Raw genomic sequence first — 27,473 nt, 5'->3', positions numbered from 1 at the left:
AAAGTTGTTTTATACTGAGTATACCAGAAGCTTATTTGCCTCTACTCGACTTTAAATGCATGAGCAAGATTGCATGACGAGTTTTCTATTGTTTCGACGGAATACGTTAAAAACTCGATTGCATTCGCCTGAAAGTCACCGAATAGTTTGAAAAACCTCTGACGCTCAGAGGTGCCTGATAGTCATGCATGAGAAGCTTCGTCTGTTTTGTCAATGTAACGGACATCTTACGTGTTCCGAATTAATTAGCATGAAAATTCACCATGGAAACAACTATCAAACAAGCCATCTATTTGAAATAAGCATTTTTTAGAGCGAAACTTTAGTACTCCATCTAATTTGACAAATACTTGTTGTCCTTTAAAAATACGCGAATAAAATCTGCAAGTTTTAAAAACAGATCATTATTAATTATTAAAATAAATAAACAGAATAATTCAACATCCAGAAGGCAATAATATGAAACGAGCTCCATAATCGATAACTCGAAAATAATTATCCGCGTGAAAATACAACACGTACTCCGACTGAGTAGAGCAAGTTGTAAGTCAGCGCACGAACTCGTTCATCGCAGAGTCAGGCAAAGAAAAGAGAGTGGGTGCTTTCTGCGATATGAAAACTTATCCGGTTCGCCAACGTACTTTGACTTTTTTCACTGTCACCAGTCACATACACACGCGAGTCGTGCAAATTAACGCCTCAATCTGTACGTCGCTCGCTATTATATTACATTTTTTATTACAGCTAGATTACTCGATAAATAATAGAATCAAATGAATTAGAATTTTTATCGTTCGAAAATCGCGAGTGATAAATTTTGGACGGTAATTTTTATCAGCAGTACGTGCGACGCGTTGCACTTCACATAACAGAGGGAACCTCGTAATTTTTCGTTAAGTAATAGTATGCAACGGATTATTCAACAACAATGTGTAATTTTCGAGGCGCGCAGCGATATATCGCACTGTGTAATTTAATTCTAACATGTCACGGAAATCATTAAAAAATGTCGGCACAAAGTGTATCTGCAGCGATCTCTAGTTCAATTTTATTATTATGTTGATGCGGCGGCGGTAAAAAAAATTATGCAATAATCGAGATAAGAAGTTGAAAAATGTCTTCCAAGAATTCGAATTAAACGACGAGAGAGAGAGAGAGAGAGAGAGAGAGAGAGAGAGAGAGAGAGAGAGAGAGAGAGAGTGATTTACCTTATAGATTGCACAACTGTGTTTATACGAATTAGGATTATTATTAATATTTCTCAATAGAGTCTGGTTGTATTTTCATTTGACGCTTTTATACTTTTATTAATTGGAAATTATTTGATAAAACATTATAATTTTTACTTCCAATTAATTTGCTAATCAGGAGTCATCTATCGTGTACGCGAAAAGAAAGTTGAATGTTCAGAAAGAATATGACCACAAGAATTTTAATTCTCTTCTTAAAACTCGTAGAGCAATTTGCAGTAGTCGGTTGTTTTTACTCGCGGTATATACAAGCTTCCATATAAATTTATATAAAAACAACATTTTCAAAGGACAATAAAACCTATAATTCAATATAATTTATCACAAACGAATTGATTAACCTCCCAGCATATAATAAAACAGCGTTTCACGCATATCTGGTATCCCAGAGAGTACATTCAAGTATGGACACAAAGAATGCGGCCGTCGACGAAAATTTTTACGGAGAAAGAACGCATTGTGTTCCCTCCTGCGCACATTTGCACTTTTCTATTGCATATACACACGCACGTCGAAGTACAGCGGAGATTCCTTACTTTCATTCAAAATCTCGCTAAATCACACCTTAGGAAAAGAAGACATAGGCGTAGTTGCACTGCTCAACTTTCTCTTTGAAAGTGAGAAAGGAGCATTTTTTAGCAAATCCAACGCCATCGCTATTCTGCGCTATTTTTAACCGGCCGTAATTTTTCCTTACGCAGTTACACACATACGCTTATATCTCGCGATCTTTTTTCATCGCGTTACAAGCTGTGTAACAATTGCATCACGATAGACGATAATCAAGAGTTTTAATTAAAAATAAAAAAAATCGAGGAGCACGCCTTATCCTCAGTTCGAGCACTCGTATTACTTTGAGCAACAATAGTGTCAAAAGTCCCGCTGCGTTGGGTGCGCAAAAAATTCGAAATAGAAAGTATTGTACGTGTGCCGGCAGTCAACGATCTCGCGGCGAGAGGGTCGGGGTCGGGATCCTATATATACTCGGTCGAGTGTACGTAGAATAGATAATAATGCCGGTCGCGATCGCAGCTCGGTACACATCCTCCTCTAAATACACACATTATAAGTACTCATTTCACGAAGATTCGAACGAGCTTTGACGTCCCGCCTGAACTTGAATAAGCTTTTCTGTGTAATTTAAAATTTTTTGCAAAAATTATAAACAAGGCTTATTTAGATATTGTAATGAGCTCTGGTGCTTATACAAGACTGGCGATTCAGGATTCTATTTATACTATGGCTGGATTTCTCTGACTGCGCGATATATATGTCAAGAGCGCGCGCGGTGTACATTCAAAAAAGAGAAATGAAAAAAATATGCGTTTGAAACTCGTTTAGCGATGTAGGCATGGCGTAGTTATACGTGTAATTGAGTGTGTATCGCACGTCTGACCGAGGCTAGCAGTTACGGATTTCACTTATATACTATTAAAATTCGATATTTCCGTGCTGTTATTGATACTAGCGATGGAGAGAAAAATTAGGCAAGTATACTGTATTGTACTGAAACTGCGGATTACACTTGGCCTAAAAATTCTATTTCTCACACAGTATCAGTATAAGTAATAATAAAAGCTACACACACACACACACGTGCGACATTGCTACCGTAGGAAAAACCGCATGAAATAAGTAAGTATATCATCATTTCGATCCAAGGCTAAAGCCGCATCGCTATACTTATACCAAAAACAAAAGCAATAAGATCAAACTCACCGTCACCTGATCAACACGACGCTCACTGAGCTCCTTCACCGGTGGCACTCCCTCCTCTTACTCGCTTGAGCAGTTCAACTGGTTCAACAGCCTAAGTTCAAACCGTCGCTACAGTGTTCCCGATATATAAGTATACAACAGCTCTATAAGGTTATACTGATATGTCCAACGAATTATCCCTGCGAAGGTCAAACTCACACACGCCGACACGGGATAGTTGCAGTTCGTCAAATCCGTGTATCAACGTACAAAGCCGCACGCGCTGCGAATGAAATATAATGTAACGCGAGCAAGAGCCGCTATATGTATACCGCTGCAGCCTGCTGGCAGGCAGTTACTGCAATACTGCCTCTCGGAGACTCTCTTTGCCTCGCTGGAGGAGGTGAGCTGCAAGTCGCGGGCACGTGACGAATGAAGGAGAAAGAAAGATGCCGATGCTGCTGAGTGCGATGTTCGCTGCAGTTGAAAATACGTTGCTCGGGTTAAGAACGAAAAAGTCTATAGTCCATTTTGTTCACAAACGGAAGAGAAATTGGCTGTTCCTAACGAGCTGTTTTAGGCAACTACTGCTACTGCACACTATTCCAACGTTCCAAGTTCCAACCGGTGCATTTTTCGTATTTCGTACTGCATCATGTTTAGGGCGGACGAGAGATGGCGTGAAAAATTAAAAGTCATACTTAAAGTAACAAATCAAAATAGTAACGCCATAGTAAGAAATCTCGTCAGTCAAATGCAAAGCAGCGGCGATAAAGTCAGGGACATATAAGCTCCTATATGTATATAAGTATACACCAAGCAGTGATTCTATAATTACAAAAGATGAATCATTTCAGGGGTTGGGAATGACGTAAGCACGCGACGGTCACGAAACATCATCCGGAGGGACGATTTATATATAGGGGAGGTGAAGCTGATCCGCGAACACTTTATATCGAAAAGTATATAGGTATAGAGGACGTCGAATAGATGGGGGGGGGGGATAAAGTGCGCAAGAGAGACAGCGGATAGCACAGTTCAGCGCAGGCAATATGGCCACCTGACAATGTCTGCCGTAACTAGCAGACGATATGCAGCGCCGTACACAGGTGGTATGCGTGGGAGGGAAAAGGGTCGCTTGTAAATAGGTGATCCGCTGCAGCAGCAGGGGGTGAGAGAGAGAGAGAGAGAGAGAGAGAGAGAGAGAGTGAGAGCGCGAGCCAAGTGTGCAAGCTCGTCTCGGTCGTCCGTCCGGGCTCTCACGATGAGCAACGGCCGGTCGCAACCTGAGCAAGCCGACGAGGACAACGCCGACCGTCTCGACGACGCCGTCGATCCCAGGGTTCAGGTAACCTCAAGCTTCTGTGTGTCTACTGTCTGTCGAGGCGCACCTTATATTCCACTCCTACGTGTGATAAAGCGATTAACCCCCTTCGTGACACCTCGATCGAACGCTCGGATTTCACTTGTCTCAATTGGCTTTTCGCGTATAATATCGCCTTCTTATCGACGAGCTTTATGCGTCCCGCATAACTATGTGAGCTACTCTGTGTGTTTATGTGGGTAAAGAAGCCAGTGCAGAGCTGCTCTTGTTTATGGCCTCTTTGGCCTACATTTCATTCGAATGCCTAGATAACATAGACCTACTGTCACCTTTACATGACACTAGCTACTCTCCAAACTGTAAATCGCGATATTTTTAGACATTTACTTTTGTTAATTCTTGCAAATTGTTTTTGATCTCTTTTTTCTTTATTCATTCACACCTACTTTTGTATTGTGCTGCATCATTATGCCTTCAAGAGTGTTCCACTTTTACCTATATCATCATTATTTATTCATTTACCTCAATATTGCAATATTCCTAATGCTCAATTATCTTGTAGATTGAGCTCGAGCGCCTCAACACTGCAACTGACGACATCAATAAGCTTGAAGTGGACTTGGATGTAAGTGAGAAAATAAGAGAAAAACACTTGTTATTTTACTTGATATTTGAAAATGGCAGTTCTAACAACTTCCATATAAAATTACTGATCATGAATTTATGAAACTCTTTGCAATTACCTTCTATTGGGGAAATTGCTTTTTAACTCAGACAAATTGATAAATTACCATTGCGTAATAGTAGTTTTTGACACATCGCTGATTGCCCAGAATTACAGTTTAGATAATTGAACATTATTATAATTTTACATTGTATATGAACCATGTTCTATTTTAGGAAGCAAGAGCTACTTTTAGAGAACTATTATGTGAGTCAACGTTTAAAATTGACACCCTAGCTAAAAAGCTTGGCACTTGCATAGATAAATCGAAACCTTATTACGATGCTAGGTTCAAAGCAAAAGAGGTAACTTTTAATATACTAATTATTTAGAATGATAATCAGCAGCATTCTAAGTAAAAACATTTTTGGCAGGCTTTGACTGAAACTCAAAAAGCTGCAATTAGGTTTGAAAGAGCAAATAGTCAACATGCAGCTGCAAAAGAAATGGTCTACTTGGCTGAAGAAGGATTAAGAACCGAAGGAAGGTGTTTTGACCATGCCTGGCAGGTAATGAAATTAACAAAAATTCAAGGTTTTTGATAGAAGCATTGGTTTTATTGTGATTATCTAAAAAAATCAATTGAATTTATAGGAGATGTTAAACCACGCTACTTCTAGAGTTAATGAGTCAGAACACGAAAGAGCTTTATGCGAAGTAGAACACAGGAGAACAACTGCTTTGTATCACAAAGCAGAACACGATGTTCAAAAGTTACAGAGAGAACTTAAGCGTGCCATCACAAAGTCAAGGTATCATTTAAAAGTTTCCAAATACTTTTTTCAATCTTCTGCTTAATTTTGCATGATATCTTAGTGTGCTTTCTGCATTTTTTACATCTGTGCATCCCAAAATTTTGCATAAAAAAATGTCTACTATAAATATTTTACATGGAAATGAATCCTGCCTTTGTACATATGTATTGGTTTATTCTAAGTTTGAATATTACACGTTTTACTTATTCAAAATTCTGGTCATGCTCTGATTTACTTTTACCAAAAAATCTATTTCTTTATTCTCGTGCTAAACGAGAATATTTGTTTTTTGACTGTGATCATGTTGGCAGTATGGGTGCACGTCGCAGTTTGCTTCTGATAAACAGTATCGCCTACAGGCACAACTTGCTCATGTTGTAAGTAGAATAGAGTTTTTTTTTATTTTTACTCCCTTAGCACTTTTATTTTTCTTTTTAATATTCTCAGAAGTTTGTTACCAACTTTTGCAACTTTTGCACGAGTGTGATTTTTTTTTTTTTTTAGTTAATGACAAGCAACTAGTTTTTCATTATAGAAATTGAAAGTAGCTTAGTAAAATCAAAATTGAAATAAACTAAAAAGATTCAAGTCATAAATCTTAGTGACAGCTTATTGACTTTTATTTTTGCTAGGCCATACTACGAAATGAAAGCTCACTTTAATCAAGTTCTAGAAGAACAAAAAATAAGAGTTAGTGTACTTGAAAAGTCAGTCGCAGATGCCAAAATGACATACGCAGAAGCATTAAGAAATTTAGAGAGGATAAGTGATGAGATTCATAGAGTAAGTGTAGTTCTAATCAAAATTTATAATTTATGATATAATAAGCTAATACATCGATGCATGTACTTTAACAGACTAGAAGATATGATGGTACAAATAATTATAATAAGCAAGTAGGTGATGCAAGGAATCCTTCTTCCCATCCTTCTAAAACTAATTCAACAGACTCCAGTACTACAGAATCGCCGGATAGTACTGATTATACGAGTGACGAATATTTACGCCTTCCCGAAAAAATGAGTTCTGGTATGGATCCTGTTCCAGCCAAGGTAAATGCCGAATTTTATTTTCAAACTCTATAATCATAGTTTCACCAAATTTCATAAATGTTTTTTACGGTTTTCAAGGTGGAGAAAAATCCGTCTTCAGAATACTTGAGTTCAGGTACAAGAAATATGTCGTCAACAGAGCCTAGGCGATACATTAAGCGAAATAGGCCTCGCAGTATTGCCACTACTGATGCCAAACATATCATGCCCGTTCAAAATCAAACTAGTGCTTCTACGTCTAACTTGCCCGACATAACGAGAGTTTTATCACCTGTAGAAAAGAAAGTCAAAATTCAGTCGCCTAAAAAAGAAAAAGAAAGTAATGGCGTACACAACGGTGACGAATGGACTGAAATAAATTTAAACAACTCCCCAGAAGAAGTTTATTACAATAACGAGACGTATTCCGACGAGGAAGATCAGATTCCCTACAAACCTCTCGGGACGGATTTGAGTCCAGAAATCACGAACAATACTAGTGGCACCAACGAGAATACTAGGCGTAACAAGTTGGTGACGCAAAAATCCTTACCTGCCATGGCCGAAAAAAATGAAATTAGCTTGACTGAAGAGAAAAAAGCACAAGTTACAAGAAGTCCATCTTTTAAAAGAAAAGGCAAACTGGACAGCTGTTTAGCTACCTGGATATCGCGCAATTCAATAGCTGGTGAAATGAGTGCAGGAAGCTCTGGTGATTTTTTATTTTTACTTACTCAAAATTGATTTTTACAGTAATCAATAACTGAATGTCATTGATAATTTTTAGCGAGCTCGAGTCGAAGGCAGTCGTTAGATATGCTATGGAATTCTGGAACAGGAGAACGCGTCAAGGAATTGCTTAGTCAAGGAATGATGATGCTTAATATATCAAATTTAACGGAGCGTCGTTCAAGTGAATCGCGAGGAGCAGAAAATGAAAAAGATAAGGATAATAAAGTGGAAAAAACTGAAAAAATCGAAATGAAAGGAAAAAAGGTTCCGAGTCCATTAGAAAAGACAATGAATTATTTGAATGCCGAAGATGAAACGTCTGACAGTGAAAGTTTAGCCAGGTATGCAATTAAAATTTATTGGAAAAGTATTTTTCGCATAAATAGACTGTTTTTTAAATCTTGTACCTAATATGTATTTTAGTGTCGAAATGTTAACAGAAGATCAAATATCTTCCCTAATGATGGAACCTGACATGAATCAAGTATGTCAAGAAATATTAGGTACACCTCTAGTCGAAGTATGCCCTCTGTTGCAACAGCTTCAACAGCAACAATAACGATTAGTTTAGAAATGTTTTCATGCCATGCTTTGAAGAGGCATTAAAAGAAAGTGTTCAAAGTCATAAAATATGCTGTGGATTGAAGTATGGTACTATACTCTGTAAGACTATGGATCTCTACTACTTCGTCAACTCTTCCTTTTATTTAAATTTCGATTCGTACTATTATAAGAGATTAGTGTTTATGTTGAGGTATTCAGGTATTTTTGTGCAATATTTTATCCAAAGAATATGCCGCGCACATGTGGAATGACTTCACCATCATTTTGGTGCTAAATTTGAAGTCACTTTACATGTTTACTCGCGGCATTATAGAATTTTGGTTATAAAAGTATTTTACCAACTTTTTCTAATTTTTTTTTTTGTTTTTCTTGTTATTTATTCGAGTACATAATATTTTTTTCATCTTAGGTAAATCTGACATTCCTAAAGATCATTACGCTTCTAAACTAAGGTGATATAAAAGTAGTTTTTGTCTAATATGTTTTTTGCTATGTCACATTTGGAAATCTTGCTTTACTAGTCATGTATGGTGAATTTTGTTTTTTTTTTTTGTAATACATTGTTAAGTTTGTTGAATTTGTTGTACTGAATTTATAATTTATACATGTATATGCGGTGTATTATGAGTTTTTAGGCTATAAGTTGTATAAGATTAACTTTTTATTATTCAAAGAAGCAATATGAATATAATACGTAGGTATAGAGGTAACTACTCATATTATATTTTGTTAAAAAAATAAGATCAATCAGTATTATTTCATAATAGCTTATGGTACATAAATATAGCACCACAGTTTCACAAATTGCAAAATTAAGAAATTTCAACGAAATCTAGTTGACCATCAAGCAGAGTAGTTCCTGGACTTTCCTGTGATGAAATGTCAGATTATTGTCATAATATTTTTGATCATCTGCATAACGTACCAGAGACACTAGGATTTTACATTGTATAATAATAGTATAAAGCTTGCAAAGCTACCATTTGTTTCATTACATATTATCATCATAAGTCAAAGCTAATATGTGTTGGTAATGTGTATTTTATGATCAAAGGAGTACAAAGTACTTCATAAATAATACATTTTTTACAAACTGTGCTAAGGGCTAATGACGTAGGTAAATACATAATAAATGAATAAACAAATAATTGCGAATAGATGAACTCTAGTTGCCAATTACAAAGTTTAACATTTTTTTTTTTGTTGTAAAAATTTATATAACGAACGGTGTCGCATAGATATACTATTTAAGGATAGTTTCAAGATTCAAATAATAAAAACTATCAAGCATGTTGCTTTGCCAATAGTGCTTTTGCACCAATAGTAATAATAAATATTCTATCATTGTACAAAAGCGAGTAGTATTTTTCTCGCCTTAAAGTTAGATGCAGATAGTCAACGAATTAGTAAATTTAACAAAACGTACTTAAATTCAAAATTATTTGTTTTAGAAATTAATTCTTATACATATAAATATTATATTCTCTAAAATTATTCAGGGTGATGGGGAATGATGAAGATGTGATTGAATGGTTAGGATTTTTCTTACGCCACATGCCTATTAAAAAAAAATATTAATGGAACAATAAATTTTCTTACACGATCTTTGAGAAAGCTATAAGAAAGCTCAATATTTAAAAATATATCAATTGTAAAATAAGTTGCCCTGAGAATTACATACATTTTTGAAATAGAACGTACCATACGATAATTGTGTTTGCTATACACCTCAGTATTAAATTATTATTCGATTTCTGATCGCGCGAAAATCCAACCCGAGAACGTGATTGTTATGGATGAAAAAACCTAAATGTGAATGTATCATATTGTATATGTATCTGTAACTATAATGTATATACCAGGCAAATCTTCATTAAAAATTCATTTAAAAAAAATTACGTGTTACTCGTTCTTACGCCCGCGAATCGAATATTTCAAGCGCTATATGAATTCACGAGCATAAATGCAACAATGTAGTCAAGATCTTCTTATGTAATTTCACGCATAGAAATAATAATCTTTATCTAGTTTTGCAACAACATCGATATCAGTATGTACTGTTAACTTTGGGATATAACTCACAAAATTTTGTCATAAATCAGACGTTGCACACTGCGTAAACCATCAAGTTATACAAAATTTAAACATTACTATAAATAATAATAATGACGCGTAAAACATTCTTATTATTTATAACCGTAACATTTGCGTATTGCCAAACGACTCACGTCCACGCATCGGAAAATTCCACATCAGTCAACGTACAAGACGTTATATCGGATCTCCAAAGATCCATCGCGTCGCTGAAGCGATTGGAGGAAAGCAGTTTCAACGAGTCTGCAGCTGAATCGAGCCAAAAATTTCACACTAAAAAACGCGAAGAATTGACGAGATTGGGATACATTTGTAGCGAAGACGTCGGTTGGCACAAGCTTCACACGACCCGCAAGACTTGGAATCGAGGAAGGAGATCCTGTGAGGATGAAGATGCTCATCTGGCGATTGTAAATTCTATTGCCGAAGCGCAGGTAATACTTTTTTTAGTAGTAATTAGAATGGGAAAACATAAAGAATCATATTATCGATTTAGGTGCTCAGCGAACGGATAAAAAAAGCAGGCTTTTACAGTGTCTTCATCGGTATTCACGATCAGTTCGAAGAGGGTGACTGGGTAACAGTCGTGGGTGGATCCATCAACAAAACCGGCTATGTGCGATGGTCCGAAGGGTTACCGAACAATTATCAAACGTACAATTTAACGCAAGTCGCTGCTAACTGTGGTACTATGAATTATGAAGGAGCTTTTATGGATGTCTATTGTTATAAGAAGTATGCGTACATTTGCGAGTATCCACTGGTTTCGATAAATTGCTAGTTATCGTTTACTTGATTATTTCACAGAATGTGTGCATATTTTACTTATACTTAATATTATAAATACCTTTTTCCCGTTTAGAACTGTCTGTTACTACTGAATTACGGATTTAAGTAGTTAAAATCTGGTCTCACCGCCACGTTCTGTTACTACTGTAATCTAGCTCTATATATATATATATATATATATATTGTACGATCCCGAAATAGGTATAGTATCGTATCTAATAATGCAGTATATACTGTATATATAGAGTTGACAGAGCAAAATGACCCTTCGAAAAAGTTCGTTTTTTGAATTAACAAAATAATATAATTGTATGTTTAAATACACATTTAAATAAAACGCGCCATTCCTCAGGTATGTAAGGTTAGATCGTCGTAATTCTCCAAATCAGGTTAAATATCGACTACTAGACTAGTAAGTTACAAAGAGCTTATCAAATAAAATTGGTTAGCTGTCAACAATTTTTCTATAGTTTATGAGAAATTTCGAACGCATTTATTTGCAAATCGATAACGATAGGAATTTCCCAGTTTCACGTAAAAGAGCTGTGAAGCGTAGTTATTCACAGTCTTTCTGTAATAACGTTTCATAAACATGACATCCAAAACTGATGTTACGCTGGAGCATTTTTACATCTTCAATAGCACATACGCCCTAAAAGAGGGAGAGGTAAGCATTTTGAAAGTAAAATATTTGTGGATAGTTCATCGTTTAACTCTTGGTTGAAATTTGCAGGAAAAAAATAAGATACTGTACTACTATCCAGCGAAAACGGACATCGACAGTCAAATAAAGAATATTGGGCTGAGCGAAGCAATTATTAAATTTACAGAGTGAGTTTATTATTAGATTTTCACTGACCTGATCTATTCTCATGCATTTTCTGTAATTTTTAGGTCGTTCAATCCAGGGCAAACATGTGACTACTGCCATACACATAAGACAACGCAAATTTATTATCAACCTGAAACTAACTTCTGGATGGTTATGGTAGAGTATTCATTATGTGTTTGGTTTTTCTTTTCTATAAAAAAAGGGTACATCAGTGTATTAACAATGTTCTTTATTTACGTAGATTGTTGGCGTGCCATACGTAACAAAAGAAAAAGATGGCAATGAGTATACCGAATACCAAAATGATGAAGTATCCAGTGCTGTTTGCCAAGCTATTCTAAAACAGACGTATACTATTTTTCGTCTCTTTATGGGTTCTTTCAACACTATTTTGAATGAACCTGATTGTGGTTCAGTAACTTTGTTAAAACATAAATTAGACCATTTTTATTCCCGGGTAAGTTTATAAACTTAATGCAAAACAAATAGCAATAATTTCTACAATCTATAAAGTATTATGTTTCCAGTACTTGCTATCACTAAAACTAAACAACGGTGACATTTTGGACATTTTCCAAGGTTTGCAGTTTTTACCATTGTGTAAAGTTACTTTTCTACGTGTGCAATGCTTTATGAATTTAGTAGAATCAACTTTTCCACAAGTAAAATATACTGCATTTTTGTACAACGATCAACTTGTTTGGTAATCATAAAAAGGATCTTATATTACTTAATTTTATAACAATAACAAAATATTAAATGTTAAAATTATTTTTCATCAGGAGCGGATTAGAACCAGAAGACATGCAAGTAGTATACAATTATTTAGTCAGTACTCTTCTACCAGCCCACTTGGAAAAAGAACTTGATGGTGGTTCTATACCACGTAATTCGCCATCTCCTTTCACAACATCTCATTATGGAAAGTAAGAAAATTTCATCATTTCAAATTGTTTTAAGAAATATTTTTATTTTACTGAATAGCACCTAATGCATTAATATTTTTTTATTTAGATTCGTTACTGGCCCTTCGAGTGCTAATGATGTCAAAAAGTTGCCAAAAGTATTTATAAACTATTCAACTAAACCCACAGCTCTTTATTTGATTGTTTATCGTGCGTTAAGTGCAACTGTATGCTTATTTGTTGATAGTGAGTATAACTTCGGCATTTGCATCTAATTTTTACAAAAATAGTGTACTCACTGACTTATGAATACAAATGATCAATTTACAGATACAAATAGTCCTATGTTTTATACAAGCCTGGATTCATTTCTCGGTGTTCAGTTAACATCATTAGTCAGCTCGGTAGCAGAATGTTCCAAGCATGCAGCTACTTCATCAGAATCAAGTCCAAAATACTTGTACTTCAATAAACTTAATTTAGCTTATAAAAGTACAATCCATTGTGATAATAGACGTTTTTCAAATGCATTAACAACTCCAGAAGTTTTAAGGATTATAACTGACATAAATAGTGACACAAGCAGGTTCGTTAAAGTTAATTTTTTGTCATTAATACTCTTTGGACAAAATTTTAAGAAGCTTTTTTTTAGATTAAAGGAAGCTGGTGAAATAGTTATAAAAACTATGAGCGATTATTGGATCGTAGGGAAGTTATCTAATTTACGAGAGTTTTTTGTAGTTATTCAGCAGAAGAATGCTAGCATAATTGAAATTGATGGTAAAGTATAGCTAAACTCTTTTCATCTAAAAATATGATTTATATTTTTATGAAACGTTAATTCTGTATTTCTTTACAGAGGAAGTGAAGCGGTTATGCGAACAACAACTAAAAAGTATTTTTTTCCATTAATTTATTATTAAATATATTCTTTTTAACAGAAATATTGGTTTGACTGCTAATTTTTTTTTTTTTTTTTATTATAGTTCCGTTTTAACAGTAATTAAGCATTTTGTGATATTTAAAAATTACTCATTATTCTATCAAAATTATTTATCCTCGCAGAAGAAACTCAGCCAAAAGTGTATTTAAAATTAATTTCATTTTGAAAATTATGAATGAAGTGTGTCACAAAAAACGACGATTGCCTGCCATTTTAAGAATAAGTAACAAGTGGAAACTATTGCTATATTTTTTATTGATTTTGAGAGAGCCAGGTTTTGAAATTTAAGAATTACTTCTAAAATATTTTAGAGCCAGGTTTTGAAATTTAAGAATTACTTTTAAAATATTACAAAACGTATAGATTACAAATAATATTCCTGTCGTAAGACGAAACCATGTATTCTGAACTCTCGATTATAAGCTCTCTATTAATCAAATACTAATGCAAAATCCGATGAGAAAACAATAAAAATTTATTGAATATTGACGATCATTCCATAATGTATTGATGAGATTGACGCGGATGTACTACAAAAGAATATATTAACATCAGTGGATGAGAAAAAAAGTTCAGCTGTGAATAAGTAATTGTTTGTAAAAAGTTTTATGGATTTATTTTTAGCCACTAGCTATAATAATTGTATAAATTATCTGTAGAATGTAACATATAATATGAAATTGTACATATTTATATCGCTGTAAAGAAGAATGCTAGAACGTTATTTTATAAATACATTTCCATTTATACACAATTTCATGAAATGTATAAATTTAGATACATTTTTTTATTCCGTCTTTTCTTCCTCGTCCTCATCAACAGTCTTTTCCTGCTTAGGTATAATGTTCGAAAACTTTTTTAATTTTGCAACATAAAAACCATCCATATTGTGCATATGGGGGTAAAATCTTTTTGTCAATTTCAAAGAAGGATGAAACCTGTGTTGTCTATAATTCGTAAAACCATCGGCTCCAAACTCTAAACCAGTTGGGACTACTTTAACATCACGTTTCCTCAAAGCATAATCAACGATCCACTCGTTTTCCTCAGGAAGAATAGAACAAGTAGAATAAACAATTATACCGCCAGATTCTGATCGAGCATTAACGCTATCTATAGCGGCCAGCAACAATTCACGTTGTAAAGTGCAACATCTTTGTATATCTACTTCATCTTTATTAGTTTTTACACTGGGATCTTTTGCAACGACACCCGTCCCTGTGCAAGGTGCATCCAAAAGAACTCTGTCGAATCCTTTAATTACCTAAAAAAATATTTTTTATTTATTTTTCGATGTTTTAATCAATGAAATATATATTTAAATAAGAAATTAATAATTTTCTTACCGAAGGCAGTTTTCTTCCGTCATAGCTACAAATAACAGAGTTTGTAATTCCTAATCTATGGAAGTTACCAATTACAGCCTTTATTCTATCCTTGTTTACATCATTTGAGAACAGAACTCCGGTATTTTTCATAAGAGCTGCTATGTGCGACGATTTACCGCCAGGAGCGGCGCACATGTCGAGTATCCTTTCGTTAATTTTGGGTTCCAAAGCCATTACAGGGAGAAAACTGGATGCTCCTTGCAGAATATAATGACCTGCCAAGTATTCCGGTGTCGCACCCATTGGCACTTGGGACGAGTAAACGACCAAGCCGACATTAGTCCATTTTCCAATGGGGTCTAAGTTCACACCTCTGTTGATCAAAGCGTGAGCCAAGTCACGCCGCCGCGTTTTCAAAGTGTTGGTTCGAATAGTCATAGGCCTTTGCACCTCGCTAGACTCCAGGAATTCGAGCAATTCGCTCAGTGGGAACATTTGCATCAATTTTTCCATTAAGAAAGAATTGTAACTAAAGTATGTACATAAATCAGTTTTGAGCAATTCTAGATATTCCGAGCGAGATCTACAACAAATTATGATGTATTTTATAGAAAATTATTTAAAAAAGAAGATAATTATGTTTGAAGTAAATAATCATACCTGTCTGGTTGTCGTAATTTTTTAAAGTCAGATAGCACCATTATGACGTCTTGGATTCTCTGTTGTACATCTTTCAAGTTAGTTGGGTTGCTAAGTTCTTCTTCGGTAGGAAAATTAAATATTTGCTGATGTGATATACTTTCATTCATCTCAGCCTCCGCTAATTTCCTAAAAGAAACATTTGTTTATTGTAAATAACTGCTTTATAGAGGGACTAGTATTATAAAGTATAAATAAAGCAAACCTTTCTTTTTCTTGTTTCTTTTTTAATCTTTTATTAGCCTTCTCAATTGGCAGCAAATTGTTGTCTTCTTCATCTTCATCACTGTCGTCATCGCCATCGTCGCTATCATCGCTGTCTTGACTTTCAGCTTCAGCATCTGAATCTTGGTCTGAATCTTCATCATTATCAATATCAGCATCTTCGTCTTCATCTTCATCTTCATCTTCATCTTCATCTTCATTATCCTCATCCTCATCATCTTCATCTTCATCGTCATCGTCATCTTCATCATCATTTTGCTGGACTAAATAATCATCAGTCTCTTCTAAATCATCTTCTGAATGTGATTCTCCCTATTAAAAACATTAAATAATTAGTTACTTGTGCGATTTTATCACCATTTAAAAGAATTGAAACTTATAATTTTACAATTTCAAAGCCTTCTAAGCCTCCTTCATCTTCACTGTCATCTTCATCTTCATCACTTGCGTCTGGATTCATTATTAGTTCTAAGTTAGTCTTTGCACGTTTAGTTTTCTGATTAGCTTTAGACTTTTGCATGGTGTTTTTCACTTGTGCGGTTTTCTTATTAACATTTTTACTAACAGTATTTAAATCTTTCTTATTAACTTGAGTTTTATTAAGTTTTTTAGGTTTTTCTTTTTCTACTTGAAGAGAAATTGATTGTTTATTTTTTGTGTTTTTCTTAGTACCAATCTTACTTTCATCTGTATAAAGCTAAAAAATAATTTCAATGTTTAATATGAATTACAACGTTATTAATTTATGACATACAAACATTTAATTAATTTTACAAGCTGTACGAGAAAAAGCAATTTTACTTACATTCTGTTTCTTGCCATTGACCTTTTGCTTTTGTTTGCTTTCTGCTGCAACTTTTACCACTTTGAATTCTTGTCCATTGGCTTTAGATTTAAGCTTTTTTTTCTTGTCAACTTTAGGTAGATTTGGTTCATCTTCTTCATCAAAAAGCTGTAGTTTTGGTTCCTTTACAGCCTTTTTCAACTTTTTTGGCTTAGGTTGTGATACATTGTTATCATTTTTTAACTGTCTTTTCTTGTTTGCATTAACAACTTCTTTATCACTTTCATCAAAACTGTGTTCATTAAATGACTTATTCTTAGCTTTCTTATCTTCCTGCTTGGCTTTTCTAGCATCTTTCTTCTGCTCCTTTTTCAACAATCTTTTCTTAGCTCTTTGTGCTTGCCTATGACTCAGTTTTCCTGGTTCTTTTTCTATAATTAATATTCAATAGATGTAAATATATATTAAAAATCTATATATCTTTCTTGTACAATCAAATTGTATATACTTACTCAATAATCCATCTGGAAAAACAGGCTCCTGTCTTTTCTTTCCCTTACGGCTGGGACCATTCTTCTCAACTTTCTCATCAAACTTAGCTTTACGTCCCATGTTATCAACTATATCACAAAATACGAAAAATAATTTTTTAAAACTTACTCAATCTAAATCATCAAGTTGTAGAACGCAATGAAAGAGAGCATTTAAATTGCTTGTGTATACTAACCTATAAAACACTATATTTACTCACGAATCCCTAGTAAATAAACGTAATTAAAAAATATTTATACAAAAATAGGTATAAAATCTACTTCTTTAAAGCCTGGAGTTTTTCAAGCAATTAAACACAAACATTATCAATTAACAACAATGTGGTCGAACACATTTTTCGACTCCAAAAAATTTGAACTTCAACACGTGCGTGCACGCGGCTCTTTTGCTATTGTTGAGCATAAACGTAAAGCCTGGTCCCCAATTTCTCGCCTTTTGCCCATTTTTGGACGGTTTAGCGTTTCTCGAAAAAAATTTGTAAGACACCAAGGTTCTTCTGGAAAATTTTAAGCGATAATTACTCAAATCCTAAATATTTGGTAAATAAATTTTTTTCATAACATAACCAACGATAACAATTCACAGTACGAAAGAGTAATCGTTTCATGAAAACGCAGCGGACGGACGAAGCCATTATAGCTGTTTTGCCTCGCGGCTGTGTGCGTGTGTAGTGTGTATACGTGTGATACAGACTGACCGTTTGTTTATTGCCTGGAATTTGGACTTGTCAAAATTAGAAGCACAACAGTTTCGGAGTTAATGGCCAGGTGCAACTGTGAAAAGAACTTCGATCAGCGAAAGCGACTCCTAAGGTAGCGCATCATAAAAATAATTTGAAAATCGATGTAGAAAAATGGTCTGAAAAAATTGTTTAATTATTGAATGATTCATTTATCAAAAAGAAAAAAGTTACCATTGTGATAAAATAAACGGCGCTAGACTCTACCGTTTCCTTTTAAGCAGACGACTCTATATTCTCGGCGTTGGGCGAATTGGCATTAACCCCTTTTTAAAATCGCTCGACAACTGTCCGCCTTGTTATAGATGAGCGCAGAAAAAATCGGAGGAAAAAATGCTTGATCGAGAAGAGGAGCATCAGACTTCCAGAGAAAGACTATGGAGCGATAGGAAGTCCGTTACTCGACAGATTGATTGAATTGGCTGAGATTCGGCGAAAATGGCTAGTCACGAGATACCTATGCCGTCGAAAAACTCCGACGAGCACAGCGTGGAGGTTTGTTTTTATTTTAAGGCTGATTTTGGGTTTTATGATCAATAGGTCTGGTCCTTAACACTTGCTTACTCTGTCGACCATCAGCCAGCTCTTGTTTACATTTTTTTTTGTTTTCGTTTGGAATTTTGATTACGTTATTCTCTCCGATGAATGAGACTTTTAATAATGAGTTAACCTTGTGCTGATCGTTCATAATTTATGGTTGACCCAAATGCTTCCACATACCAATTGATGCATATGTTTTTTAAATCAAACCATTGTTAGTATTCAATTTATACAAACTGTCACACAATGTATATATGTATATTTTCAGACGTTGGCTGAGGTCTTCCGCTGTTTTATTTGCATGGAAAAATTGAGAGAAGCGCATTTGTGCCCCCATTGCAGCAAATTATGTTGTTACACATGCATAAGACGATGGCTGACTGAACAAAGATCCCAATGCCCTCATTGTAGAGCAGCTCTTCATCTTCATGAATTAGTAAATTGTCGCTGGGTGGAAGAGGTGACCCAGCAACTTGATACTTTGCAGGCTGTAAGCATTTCTAATGCCAGACATGAAGATTCCACTAAAGATAGGTAATGAGTTCAGATTAAGTGGAATACATCATGAAGAATGAAACCTGACAAATTCTCAATTTATTTCAGATGTTCTTCTCATCATGAAAAATTGTCTGTGTATTGTTGGACCTGTCGCCGATGCATTTGTCATCAATGTGCTCTTTGGGGTGGTACTCATTCTGGACATACTTTTAAGCCGCTGGAAGAAGTATATGAATCTCATGTTACTCAAATTAAATCTGAAATAGGACAGTTGAAACGTAGATTAATGGAATTAATAACTCTAGTACAAGAAGTTGTAAGTTTCTTTATTTTTATAATTTCATTCATATCAGGTAATGTTTATTTATCATAATTGACGAATTTGGGTAATTGATTTAATAGGAACGAAATGTAGAGTCTGTCAGAGCTGCTAAGGATGAAAGAGTTAGAGAAATAAGAAATGCAGTAGAATTAATGATTGCTCGTTTGGATTCTCAGTTGAAAGCTAAGCTTTTGACTCTTATGGGTCAGAAGAATTCATTGACCCTGGAAACAGAGCAGCTGGAAGCTTTGCTGCAGGATATTGAACAACAATTACATACTTGCTCACGTTCTGAACTGATTGCTCGTAGTGCTGAATTGTCACATATAATCTACCAAGTTCGTAAAAAACCTATGATTAGCTTTGTAACAGCACCTGTACCAGCTGATTTTCCAAGGTATGGCTAATTGCAATTAATTCATAAATTTAGTATTTTATAGTAATATGGAGTCAATCAGACTAATATTTATACCTTTGTTTATTTTTAGTGAAATAGTACCAGGATATGATAGTGCTACCTTTGCAATGCAAAATTTTTCTCAATTACAATTAAAAGCAGATCCTGTTTACTCTGCTCCTTTACTTGTTAATGGTTTATGTTGGAGACTGAAAGTATATCCAGATGGTAATGGAGTTGTTCGAGGAAATTACCTATCAGTATTTTTAGAGCTAAGTGCTGGTCTGCCAGAAACTTCCAAGTATAACTATAAATTATATTTATATTAGATATTTTATAAGTTTGGCATTACTTACAAAAATAATTAATTTACAGGTATGAATATAGAGTAGAAATGATTCACCAAGGCTCAAGAGATACTAGTAAAAATATTGTAAGAGAATTCGCCTCTGATTTTGAAATTGGAGAATGTTGGGGATATAACAGATTTTTCAGATTAGACTTGTTGGCAACTGAAGGGTATTTGAACACAGAATTAGATACTCTTATTTTAAGGTATGTATTCATGTAAACACTAATATTTCTAATTTATTATATACTTCTGCATAACGAAATATTTTTTATTTCTTGTAGATTTCAAGTTCGCCCACCGACATTTTATCAGCGTTGCCGAGACCAGCAATGGTACATAAGTCAATTAGTCACAGTTCAAAATCAGTATGCTGCCCAGATAAATGAATTAAAAGAAGTATGTTCTAAAACACTGAATACAGTAATTAAATTAAATAATCCCGCTCACCAATGTGTTAATCTGAATTTTAGAGACTGACAATGGAAATCTCACGAAACGCTGGAACAACCAATACCTGCAGTCCTACACTGGAGAACGCAAATTTGTCAAGTAATGATCAGCAACAGCAGCAAGAGCCAAGCCAGGCTGCAGGAGAATCGCTCAGCGTGTGTTCTCCGCGTTCTTTAGATTCTTATTCCCTCAACACTGCCAGTCCAACAAGGTAAATATAAATAATTTTATTTAATCATCAGATATCTCATTATTTTTGGATATTAATCTCATGTAAAACTGATTTAGGACCTTGCCAAATGTTTTACCTAACTCGCATCCCTCGACCCCGAATAGAGTTTGGAAAATGATGCCATTATCTAATTTAGATGAATTACCAAATCTTCGAGCACTTGCATCAGCATCTGCAATGCCTTCTACTTCGTCAAAAGCAAATATCAAGCAGTGCTTGAATATTAATAATCCTACAAATAATCCTCAGACATCGGTTACACATAATGTTAATGAAGAGCGAACGAAAGAAAATCGCAACGTGGAAATTCATTCGCCACAGCCTTCGGAGTTATCTCCTGCTGGCTTAAGTTCCCAACAATTAAATGCTCCATCAAGTAGCAGTAGCAGCGAAAGTGGGGTAAGATTGAAATTAATGACTAAAATTTGTTGTTTACTTTCTACGTTTCTTTTTTGCAATGCACTGATAACTTGATTTACAAAATTCTTTTCAGGAACTGAGCGATCACGATATGTTTATGGATGAATGTGAGCATGCTGAAACCAATTTGACATTGTTAGATGATAATTCGAATGATGAAAACGACGTTGATGATGAAACTATGTCTGGTAACATACACATGATATATTACTACCAAAGTATTTCATTTATAATTATCGCTCGAATTAATATTTTTGTAACTTGTTTGGTTGAACATATTTGAAAGAATTATTACTCTGTTCACATTTCATAACGACAATGCTATTATTTTAATGGGATTTTGATAAAAAATTACTATAAATAGATTTTTAATCAACATAATAATAACAATATAAGATGTTGCAATCTCTTCAAGGATTTCTATTTTTCGTTAATGACAACTATAATTCATAAGTGTTGACTGAAATTGTCATCAATATACGGCTTTATTTTTCGTTTCTGTTCTTAGGTGAAAATGACATTGAGGTAGCCGAAGCTTTGGTGCCATGGCTACAAAACAAGCAAAAAATTAAATATCAGGAAAATAAGGAAGCCACATCTGAAGCTAACAATAGGTAATAAAGATAATAGAGACTTTTTAAAATATAAGATAAAGTTACATATGTAGAAATTATTTTTACGAAAATTCCTTTAATTTAGTAGGTTAAGGGGAAACGATGGTCTTGATGACGAGATAATGCTGCTTCACCTATTTGAAATGCAGGATCGAAATTCGGCCTGGGCATCTCTATGCCTAAAACAGAGATCTGACGAAATTCAAGATACAAGAAACTCACTATCCAGAATTCAAAATTACAATACAAGTGCTCCAAACTCTTCCGATGCTATGGGCGCGCGAGCATCATTAGATTACGCGCACAAGCATCCAGAGCTGGATTCATCTGGTGCCGAGCAAAATGTTCCAAGAAGGCAATTTCCTTCGTGTATTTCTCATCTGTGCAAACCATTTCCACTGCCGACTAGCCCAAACAAATCGGATAATTCCGCGAATTCCAGATACCAAGATCTAGCAAACATTATATCTTTCAATAATCAAGTAACAAGGTCTGAACCGAATACTCGGTCGAATTCGGTGGATTGCGCCAAGGACCAAATTTCTTCGAATCTTCCTGCTACGGATCTCATTAGCCGCAATCGCGAGTTAGATATGTCGAGGATATCCGACTTAACGATACCAACGAGTAAGCAGTACATCAAATGTTGAATTAAGTTGTGCTAATGAGTATAAATTTTCCTTTCAAGCCATATCTCACTTTTTTACACAGTATCACTGGACAGTATTAAGGTTGGAAAAAAGCATTTATCTCCGCGACGCCAATCATCTCCAGCCTCTTCCATCCATGCCAATACATCCAGTCTCGAGAATGACAAAATTCTGGAGTTTGAACAGCTGCTCGAGCGTATGGAACTTTCCCCCACCAACGATGCAGCTTTTCGTATCATGAATCTAAGGTAAATTAAAAGCTTTATGCTATATTTTTATCAATTGCTTTTATTTATATGTATATCCACTTCCTTGCAGTTATTGGCTCATTGCATATCGATTTTGTTTGGTTTTAATACAGTTGCTTTTGGTGATGGGTGATAATATTTTACAAACTTAAAACAATACAACAACATTTTCCGGCTGATAATTATTATGTGACGTAAAAGTTATTATTAGAACAATTCGTACATTACCGTTTGTTACTATTTTAATTTTTTTTTTTAAACAAAAGTCAATATGATATAAGTCAACCTATTCATACGTAAAACCGATATTTTTTCGCGTGAAAAATCAATTTTACGAAAACTAGTTTTATTATACTCTTCAAACAGTTATTATTCCTAGAATCGCACGCGTAAATTATAATTGACAAATCGTAATAAAACTTAACGCGTTTACATCATGCTGCACCATTAATCAATTTAAAATTACAGTTTCTGCCATGCTTTGTTTGCCAAAAGGGCGTAAAAATTAAAACATTTACAAACGCAATAGCCGTTATCTCGGCAAACGCGTACAGAGATACCGGCTTTTTGACGTTAACGAATTCCTCGCTGGCAAACAAAAACCATCGGCGCTGGAAAATCTAAGACTCCGCGAGAATCACGCGATCAGACGTCGCACGTACTGTAAATCTGTGGAATGTTTTTCTTGTGAAGTAAAGTACAATGACGCAAACTCATAACTGAAATTGTTTGAGTTGCGACTTATTATTCTATTTATATGCGTTTCGGAATTTCGATATGTCGTTCGAACGAAAATGCCCTAGTTTGTACATCTATTCAACAGTTTCATCGACGAGAACTGAAATTTTCAACGTTGTCGAGTGCACTTATCGGGCATTAAGTTTAAATTTGCAAGTTGACATCTGCTGCATTGACTGAAGCATGTTATTGACCCAGATGTATACCGAGAAGTCTAAATACTTAATAAAAAGTCCCGAGGAAGTGCGATGCTTTCGCCGCAACTTGTGAATAATAGCTGAAACCTTCCACGTATACCTATCTGGATTCCGGTGTACTTTGAATTTGTAGCTCATCGTTAAAAATGTATTCATCGCGCGCTTCTCGCGGATGAAAGATCAGATTTGTCGCCTCGAGAAAAATGTTACATTGATGGCCTTTTAATGCGATATCACTTTTTCTATGCAAGTTTCAAAAATGACACGTGCCACTAATAACGTTGATAAGAGCGTCGACTAATTTTGTATTTATAATTGTTACACTTATCTGCACGTTTTGGAAGCAGTTCCGTCACTAAAAATAGTATCTGCAAAATTATCTATATAAGCTGTACTGCAAAAATATTATTGTACCTCCTATCTTCCCGAACCGTTACGTATCCTCGCGATAAGGATATTTGGTCACGAATCAGATAGCGGAAATTTCTCTGTTTAAACGAACCTCGGCAGCGTCAACCTACACTGATTACGTTCAATCTGTAAATTCTGTACTATAGTCTAGAAAGTTTTCCAACATAACAACGTACAGGTGGTAGGCTTTAGCTATAAGCACATTAGCATCGACAATATTGTATTTCCTTATCTTCTCCAAGCTCTTTTTAACATACCACGCGTAAAACCCCAAGATAAAAATACTCTGTAATCTTGTATATATTTAAGGACATCCCAGAAACCTGAAAACCAAAATAAACTTTTCAAATTTCTTTTTCAGGAAGAGCTTACTGCCCAGCGAGAAATCTAGCCCAGGGCCTCAGACGGCAAAAGCAACATCGCTCTTGAACGGAGCTTATGGTGGCTTCGAAGAAACTGCGACCGCAAGCAGCAGCAGCAGTAACAATGTCCCACTGCCGGAATGCATGCCAAATTCGTCGAGCAACTACAGCTGGGTCCCACCACCCTATCAGCACAAGCACAGTGAGTCTTTCAGCCTCGGCGGCGACCTTCGTTTTGTGTTTGAAATGCGATAATCCCAGAGCTCTCGAAGCGTGAAGGTTGATTCGATTTCAAAGAATTCGTTGCGTTTTCGAAATGCTCGTACAGTGCGCGGATACAATGCGGGAAAGTGGGCCGAAGAAAGCGATAGAAATCGCCGGATCTAATTGAGTTTCGAAGCCCTTGAAGCACCTGGCTGTGAAACTGTGCACAATGGGCGAGTTCTCTAACTGATCGAAATTGCTTTTTCAGATCCAAAGAAGTACATGGACCTCTCGCTGCAAGGTTCTTCCACGCAGAGTGGAAATAAAAGCAATTCCAGTAATAAGTGAGTACTTGGCTAATTCGCCGATGAAAGTGATTGCATAGCGCGGATTGGTAAAGGAATTCGCTTGTATTTTGCCTTGCAGAGATAGATCTGAGGACAGGAAGTATTCCAATTCGCAGTAAGCTCAGCTGGTTAATCGAGCGAAAATTGAACCCTATTAGATGAAGAGACCTACACAAGTGAGCACACAGCATTTCCAGAACGGGATAGATTATTCCGATAAGTTGTCGATTCGTTATTGAGTCCAGTTGTTTGAAACCACTAGTGTCTGCGTGTATATGTTGGGTAGATAATACGAGGAAGCCCTCAAGGGAAAAAATCAATTGTGGATCGCATTTTACGCTCGACGAGAGCGCATAACAAGGAGAGTCGCGCGCTATCGCTCGCGTACAATGCCGATTCGCGTGCTGTGTTTTGTAAATTCGAGTGGTATTCAGCGGGAGCGCACAACGAAAGTGTTAACGAGGTGCCGTCCTTGGGAGGAGAGAAACGAAAATCAAAAGTACTTTTTTTATCATTCGTTGAAGATGTTTCGATAGCAGTGTTAGTGTATACGACATGAGTCTCAGACGACGTTTGTTTATGTTTAGCGCGTAAATTTGCATGATTTTTTATAGCGGTTATTATTAATATTATTCTTTTTTAAATTTCCATGTCCAAACGCGTGCGATGACTTCGTCCTGACGAAGTGATCTCACCTAGATACTAAGGAGATGCATCAATAAAGACATTAAATGTTCAATCGAGCCTCTGCGTGTTTTTAAATGGGAGGTAAGAGGAAAAGAAAGAAGAAAAAGAATCGCGACAGCCGGTTTTCCTTGACCTTATCCAACCGATTTATTAGTCAAATATAAGGAGAGTGAGAAAGAGTAAAAAAGCAGCGAAGAAGAACGAAGCAGCGTCGCGCGCATGTCTTGCGAAGAATAAATAATACGCATCGCATCAGTGCTCGCGCGACCGATAAAGCCCGACGCGTGCGTGTCGCTGACACTTGCGCTCGATTATTGTATATATACTCTCGTAGTATTCCTTCTTCTCTCATTTATTTTTTTTCCATCTTCACGTTTCGTCGAGGCAGGCTCGCGAGCGGCCGCCTTCGGGAGAAGCCAATCGAAGCGCGACCTCGTTTCGACGCCTCGCTCGGCCTACTTCCGCGCGCGTTTAGCAGGGCTGCGTTGCCGGATTTTTGAGCTCCCGTTCCCACGTGGACCAGCAGCCGAGATAACTCTTGCATCGCAGTTTGTATATAACGCTTAGGCATTGTTGTGCTCCAGCGTGATGAAACGTCAAAGTTCGCTCGATTGATCTCTCTGCGTTTTATTTACTCTCGGCGCTTGATGTTTCTCGTCTGATGAGCATATGTACATATACACAGATCGCGTGTTCCGCTGTTCGGCTTAATTCCCGCAATCTTCGGATTGGCTACATGCGTTATATGCGATGGCTCGAGCCATAAATCACGATGTTTTATTGCACTTTAAATTTAAACGTACACCGCTCCCTGCGACGTATCGACTTTATTGGACTTTTGACAGATATCTCATGCGCGTGCAAAACTCCGTTTGCGATTAATTTCTTCTGATGTAACAAAGATCGAAAATTTATTGTTACTACCGATGCCCGCCGAGCTGCAGGGAAATTCAGCGTAATCCCGCTGGTTTATACCACCGGCCGTCTCAAAATAAACCAAACGTTTCAATAGTGGACGCATGACGAAAGCGCATCTCTCTTTTAAAAATTATAACGCATCAGCCTATCTTCGCGCGCTGTTTACCACGCATATATAGTTGCACCGCCAAAATACAGTCCCGAGGTATTGCAACATTATTGTTTTAAGTAACAGCGCATAAGATGCCTTTACGAGGATCTCTGGCAATGATGACGTAAGACCGATGTAGCTTTGCGACAGCAGCCTTTTTACAGCAATGAATCATCGTGACGTCGGCTGCGAAAAAAATCAGCGCGTTTATCAGAATCTAATTACTTAATCTCGACGAAGTAGGCGTCTATCGCACACGAGAGCAGGGAAAAAAACGACACGCCTCTGTTTGTACAGTATATCAAACGCGCCGCCAACGACGATTCCGCGCACGTTTGAAAGTGCAAAGCGCAGAAACTTTCCACTACTAGCCTAAAATTCGAGCGGAAGCGTTTCAAGCGAATGAGAGAGAAGATCGATGTATATCACGCGGAAGCGAGTAGTCGCGTAACATTATAGGCAGAAATGTATGTGCTTGCGTATTATGTACCTATCGATCAGTTCAATGTATATATAAGCGTAAAAGCTATCGGGATAATTGCGAGCTCGTACATACGGTGAGGCGGTGAGCAGCATCGCAGCGACGCACCGATTTGGTTCCAGAAATAACGTGCGCGGCGGCGAGAGAGTGGCCAGCATTTTTACACGAGCATCAAAGCATACGTTTTTGGTAGCGTTTCCGTCCGCGCGAGCCTTCGCTTATTTTGTCCAATGAATTAAAAATAACCGAAGCGCCGACATGAGATGGTCGGCAAGGATGAAAATCA

General features: G+C 36.0%; 5 protein-coding genes across 8 annotated transcripts in view; 3 read left to right on the top strand and 2 right to left on the bottom strand.

The window, feature by feature from the left end:
- Window positions 1-3,542, bottom strand: part of LOC100121137 (PTB domain-containing engulfment adapter protein 1) — a 31,918-nt gene extending 28,376 nt beyond the window's left edge. The window contains exon 1 of the mRNA XM_003424406.5: window positions 2,970-3,542. The gene's annotated coding sequence lies outside the window, so the exon portion shown is untranslated. The remainder of the gene's footprint in view (window positions 1-2,969) is intronic.
- A 446-nt stretch (window positions 3,543-3,988) lies between these two features.
- On the top strand, window positions 3,989-9,973 carry LOC100121161. Of its 2 annotated transcripts, XM_008218734.4 has the most exons (11): window positions 3,995-4,296; window positions 4,835-4,897; window positions 5,173-5,301; window positions 5,371-5,505; window positions 5,591-5,748; window positions 6,063-6,128; window positions 6,384-6,534; window positions 6,609-6,803; window positions 6,882-7,494; window positions 7,570-7,855; window positions 7,938-9,973. In XM_008218734.4, the coding sequence occupies exons 1-11, from the start codon at window positions 4,213-4,215 to the stop codon at window positions 8,071-8,073; spliced, it is 2,016 nt and encodes a 671-aa protein (XP_008216956.1). In that variant the 5' UTR covers window positions 3,995-4,212; the 3' UTR covers window positions 8,074-9,973. The 2 variants fall into 2 exon arrangements, with proteins under 2 accessions (XP_008216957.1, XP_008216956.1); XM_008218735.4 differs by lacking the exon at window positions 6,063-6,128 and having other exon boundaries at window positions 3,989-4,296.
- A 122-nt stretch (window positions 9,974-10,095) lies between these two features.
- LOC100679066 (vacuolar fusion protein CCZ1 homolog) lies at window positions 10,096-14,398 on the top strand. 2 transcript variants are annotated; one of them, XM_008218733.4, is made up of 12 exons: window positions 10,096-10,606; window positions 10,669-11,628; window positions 11,695-11,792; window positions 11,856-11,949; window positions 12,035-12,250; window positions 12,321-12,496; window positions 12,576-12,719; window positions 12,808-12,944; window positions 13,029-13,284; window positions 13,351-13,478; window positions 13,558-13,593; window positions 13,685-14,398. In XM_008218733.4, the coding sequence occupies exons 2-12, from the start codon at window positions 11,554-11,556 to the stop codon at window positions 13,693-13,695; spliced, it is 1,371 nt and encodes a 456-aa protein (XP_008216955.1). In that variant the 5' UTR covers window positions 10,096-10,606; window positions 10,669-11,553; the 3' UTR covers window positions 13,696-14,398. The 2 variants fall into 2 exon arrangements, with proteins under 2 accessions (XP_008216955.1, XP_003424456.1); XM_003424408.5 differs by lacking the exon at window positions 13,685-14,398 and having other exon boundaries at window positions 13,558-13,661.
- On the bottom strand, window positions 13,682-17,940 carry LOC100121182 (25S rRNA (cytosine-C(5))-methyltransferase nop2). Its single transcript, XM_001604720.6, has 8 exons — window positions 17,405-17,940; window positions 17,190-17,297; window positions 16,699-17,108; window positions 16,282-16,590; window positions 15,874-16,205; window positions 15,630-15,797; window positions 14,988-15,552; window positions 13,682-14,905 (listed from the first exon to the last, which is right to left on the bottom strand). Exons 2-8 carry the CDS (start codon window positions 17,287-17,289, stop codon window positions 14,429-14,431), a joined length of 2,361 nt encoding a protein of 786 aa, XP_001604770.2. The 5' UTR covers window positions 17,290-17,297; window positions 17,405-17,940; the 3' UTR covers window positions 13,682-14,428.
- On the top strand, window positions 17,924-25,693 carry LOC100121202 (E3 ubiquitin-protein ligase TRIM37). 2 transcript variants are annotated; one of them, XM_016989334.3, is made up of 17 exons: window positions 17,924-18,041; window positions 18,274-18,463; window positions 18,777-19,042; window positions 19,112-19,322; window positions 19,409-19,725; window positions 19,817-20,026; window positions 20,101-20,280; window positions 20,359-20,473; window positions 20,548-20,738; window positions 20,816-21,158; window positions 21,253-21,367; window positions 21,688-21,793; window positions 21,879-22,420; window positions 22,505-22,691; window positions 24,399-24,601; window positions 24,872-24,947; window positions 25,030-25,693. In XM_016989334.3, exons 2-17 carry the CDS (start codon window positions 18,407-18,409, stop codon window positions 25,067-25,069), a joined length of 3,159 nt encoding a protein of 1,052 aa, XP_016844823.1. In that variant the 5' UTR covers window positions 17,924-18,041; window positions 18,274-18,406; the 3' UTR covers window positions 25,070-25,693. The 2 variants fall into 2 exon arrangements, with proteins under 2 accessions (XP_016844823.1, XP_031787664.1); XM_031931804.2 differs by lacking the exon at window positions 17,924-18,041 and having other exon boundaries at window positions 18,326-18,463; window positions 21,882-22,420.
- Window positions 25,694-27,473: the final 1,780 nt, after the last annotated feature.

Source organism: Nasonia vitripennis, chromosome 5, assembly GCF_009193385.2.
Source record: "Nasonia vitripennis strain AsymCx chromosome 5, Nvit_psr_1.1, whole genome shotgun sequence".
NCBI classification, from domain to species: domain Eukaryota; kingdom Metazoa; phylum Arthropoda; class Insecta; order Hymenoptera; family Pteromalidae; genus Nasonia; species Nasonia vitripennis.
This window is presented reverse-complemented; position numbering and strand designations above follow the sequence as displayed.

Excerpts from the sequence above, each read along its gene's own strand:
- LOC100121161 (XM_008218734.4), top strand. The coding sequence starts at position 4,213 with ATGAGCAACGGCCGGTCGCAACCTGAGCAAGCCGACGAGGACAACGCC. Across the intron at positions 4,898-5,172 it reads AGCTTGAAGTGGACTTGGAT|GAAGCAAGAGCTACTTTTAG; the intron begins GTAAGTGAGAAA and ends GTTCTATTTTAG. Across the intron at positions 6,129-6,383 it reads AGGCACAACTTGCTCATGTT|GCCATACTACGAAATGAAAG; the intron begins GTAAGTAGAATA and ends TATTTTTGCTAG.
- LOC100679066 (XM_003424408.5), top strand. The coding sequence starts at position 11,554 with ATGACATCCAAAACTGATGTTACGCTGGAGCATTTTTACATCTTCAAT. Across the intron at positions 11,950-12,034 it reads CTAACTTCTGGATGGTTATG|ATTGTTGGCGTGCCATACGT; the intron begins GTAGAGTATTCA and ends TTATTTACGTAG. Across the intron at positions 13,479-13,557 it reads TAGCATAATTGAAATTGATG|AGGAAGTGAAGCGGTTATGC; the intron begins GTAAAGTATAGC and ends ATTTCTTTACAG.
- LOC100121182 (XM_001604720.6), bottom strand. The coding sequence starts at position 17,289 with ATGGGACGTAAAGCTAAGTTTGATGAGAAAGTTGAGAAGAATGGTCCC. Across the intron at positions 16,591-16,698 it reads TCAATGGCAAGAAACAGAAT|CTTTATACAGATGAAAGTAA; the intron begins GTAAGTAAAATT and ends ATTATTTTTTAG. Across the intron at positions 15,553-15,629 it reads AAATTACGACAACCAGACAG|ATCTCGCTCGGAATATCTAG; the intron begins GTATGATTATTT and ends AATTTGTTGTAG.
- LOC100121202 (XM_016989334.3), top strand. The coding sequence starts at position 18,407 with ATGGCTAGTCACGAGATACCTATGCCGTCGAAAAACTCCGACGAGCAC. Across the intron at positions 19,043-19,111 it reads GAAGATTCCACTAAAGATAG|ATGTTCTTCTCATCATGAAA; the intron begins GTAATGAGTTCA and ends AATTTATTTCAG. Across the intron at positions 22,692-24,398 it reads TTTCGTATCATGAATCTAAG|GAAGAGCTTACTGCCCAGCG; the intron begins GTAAATTAAAAG and ends TTTCTTTTTCAG.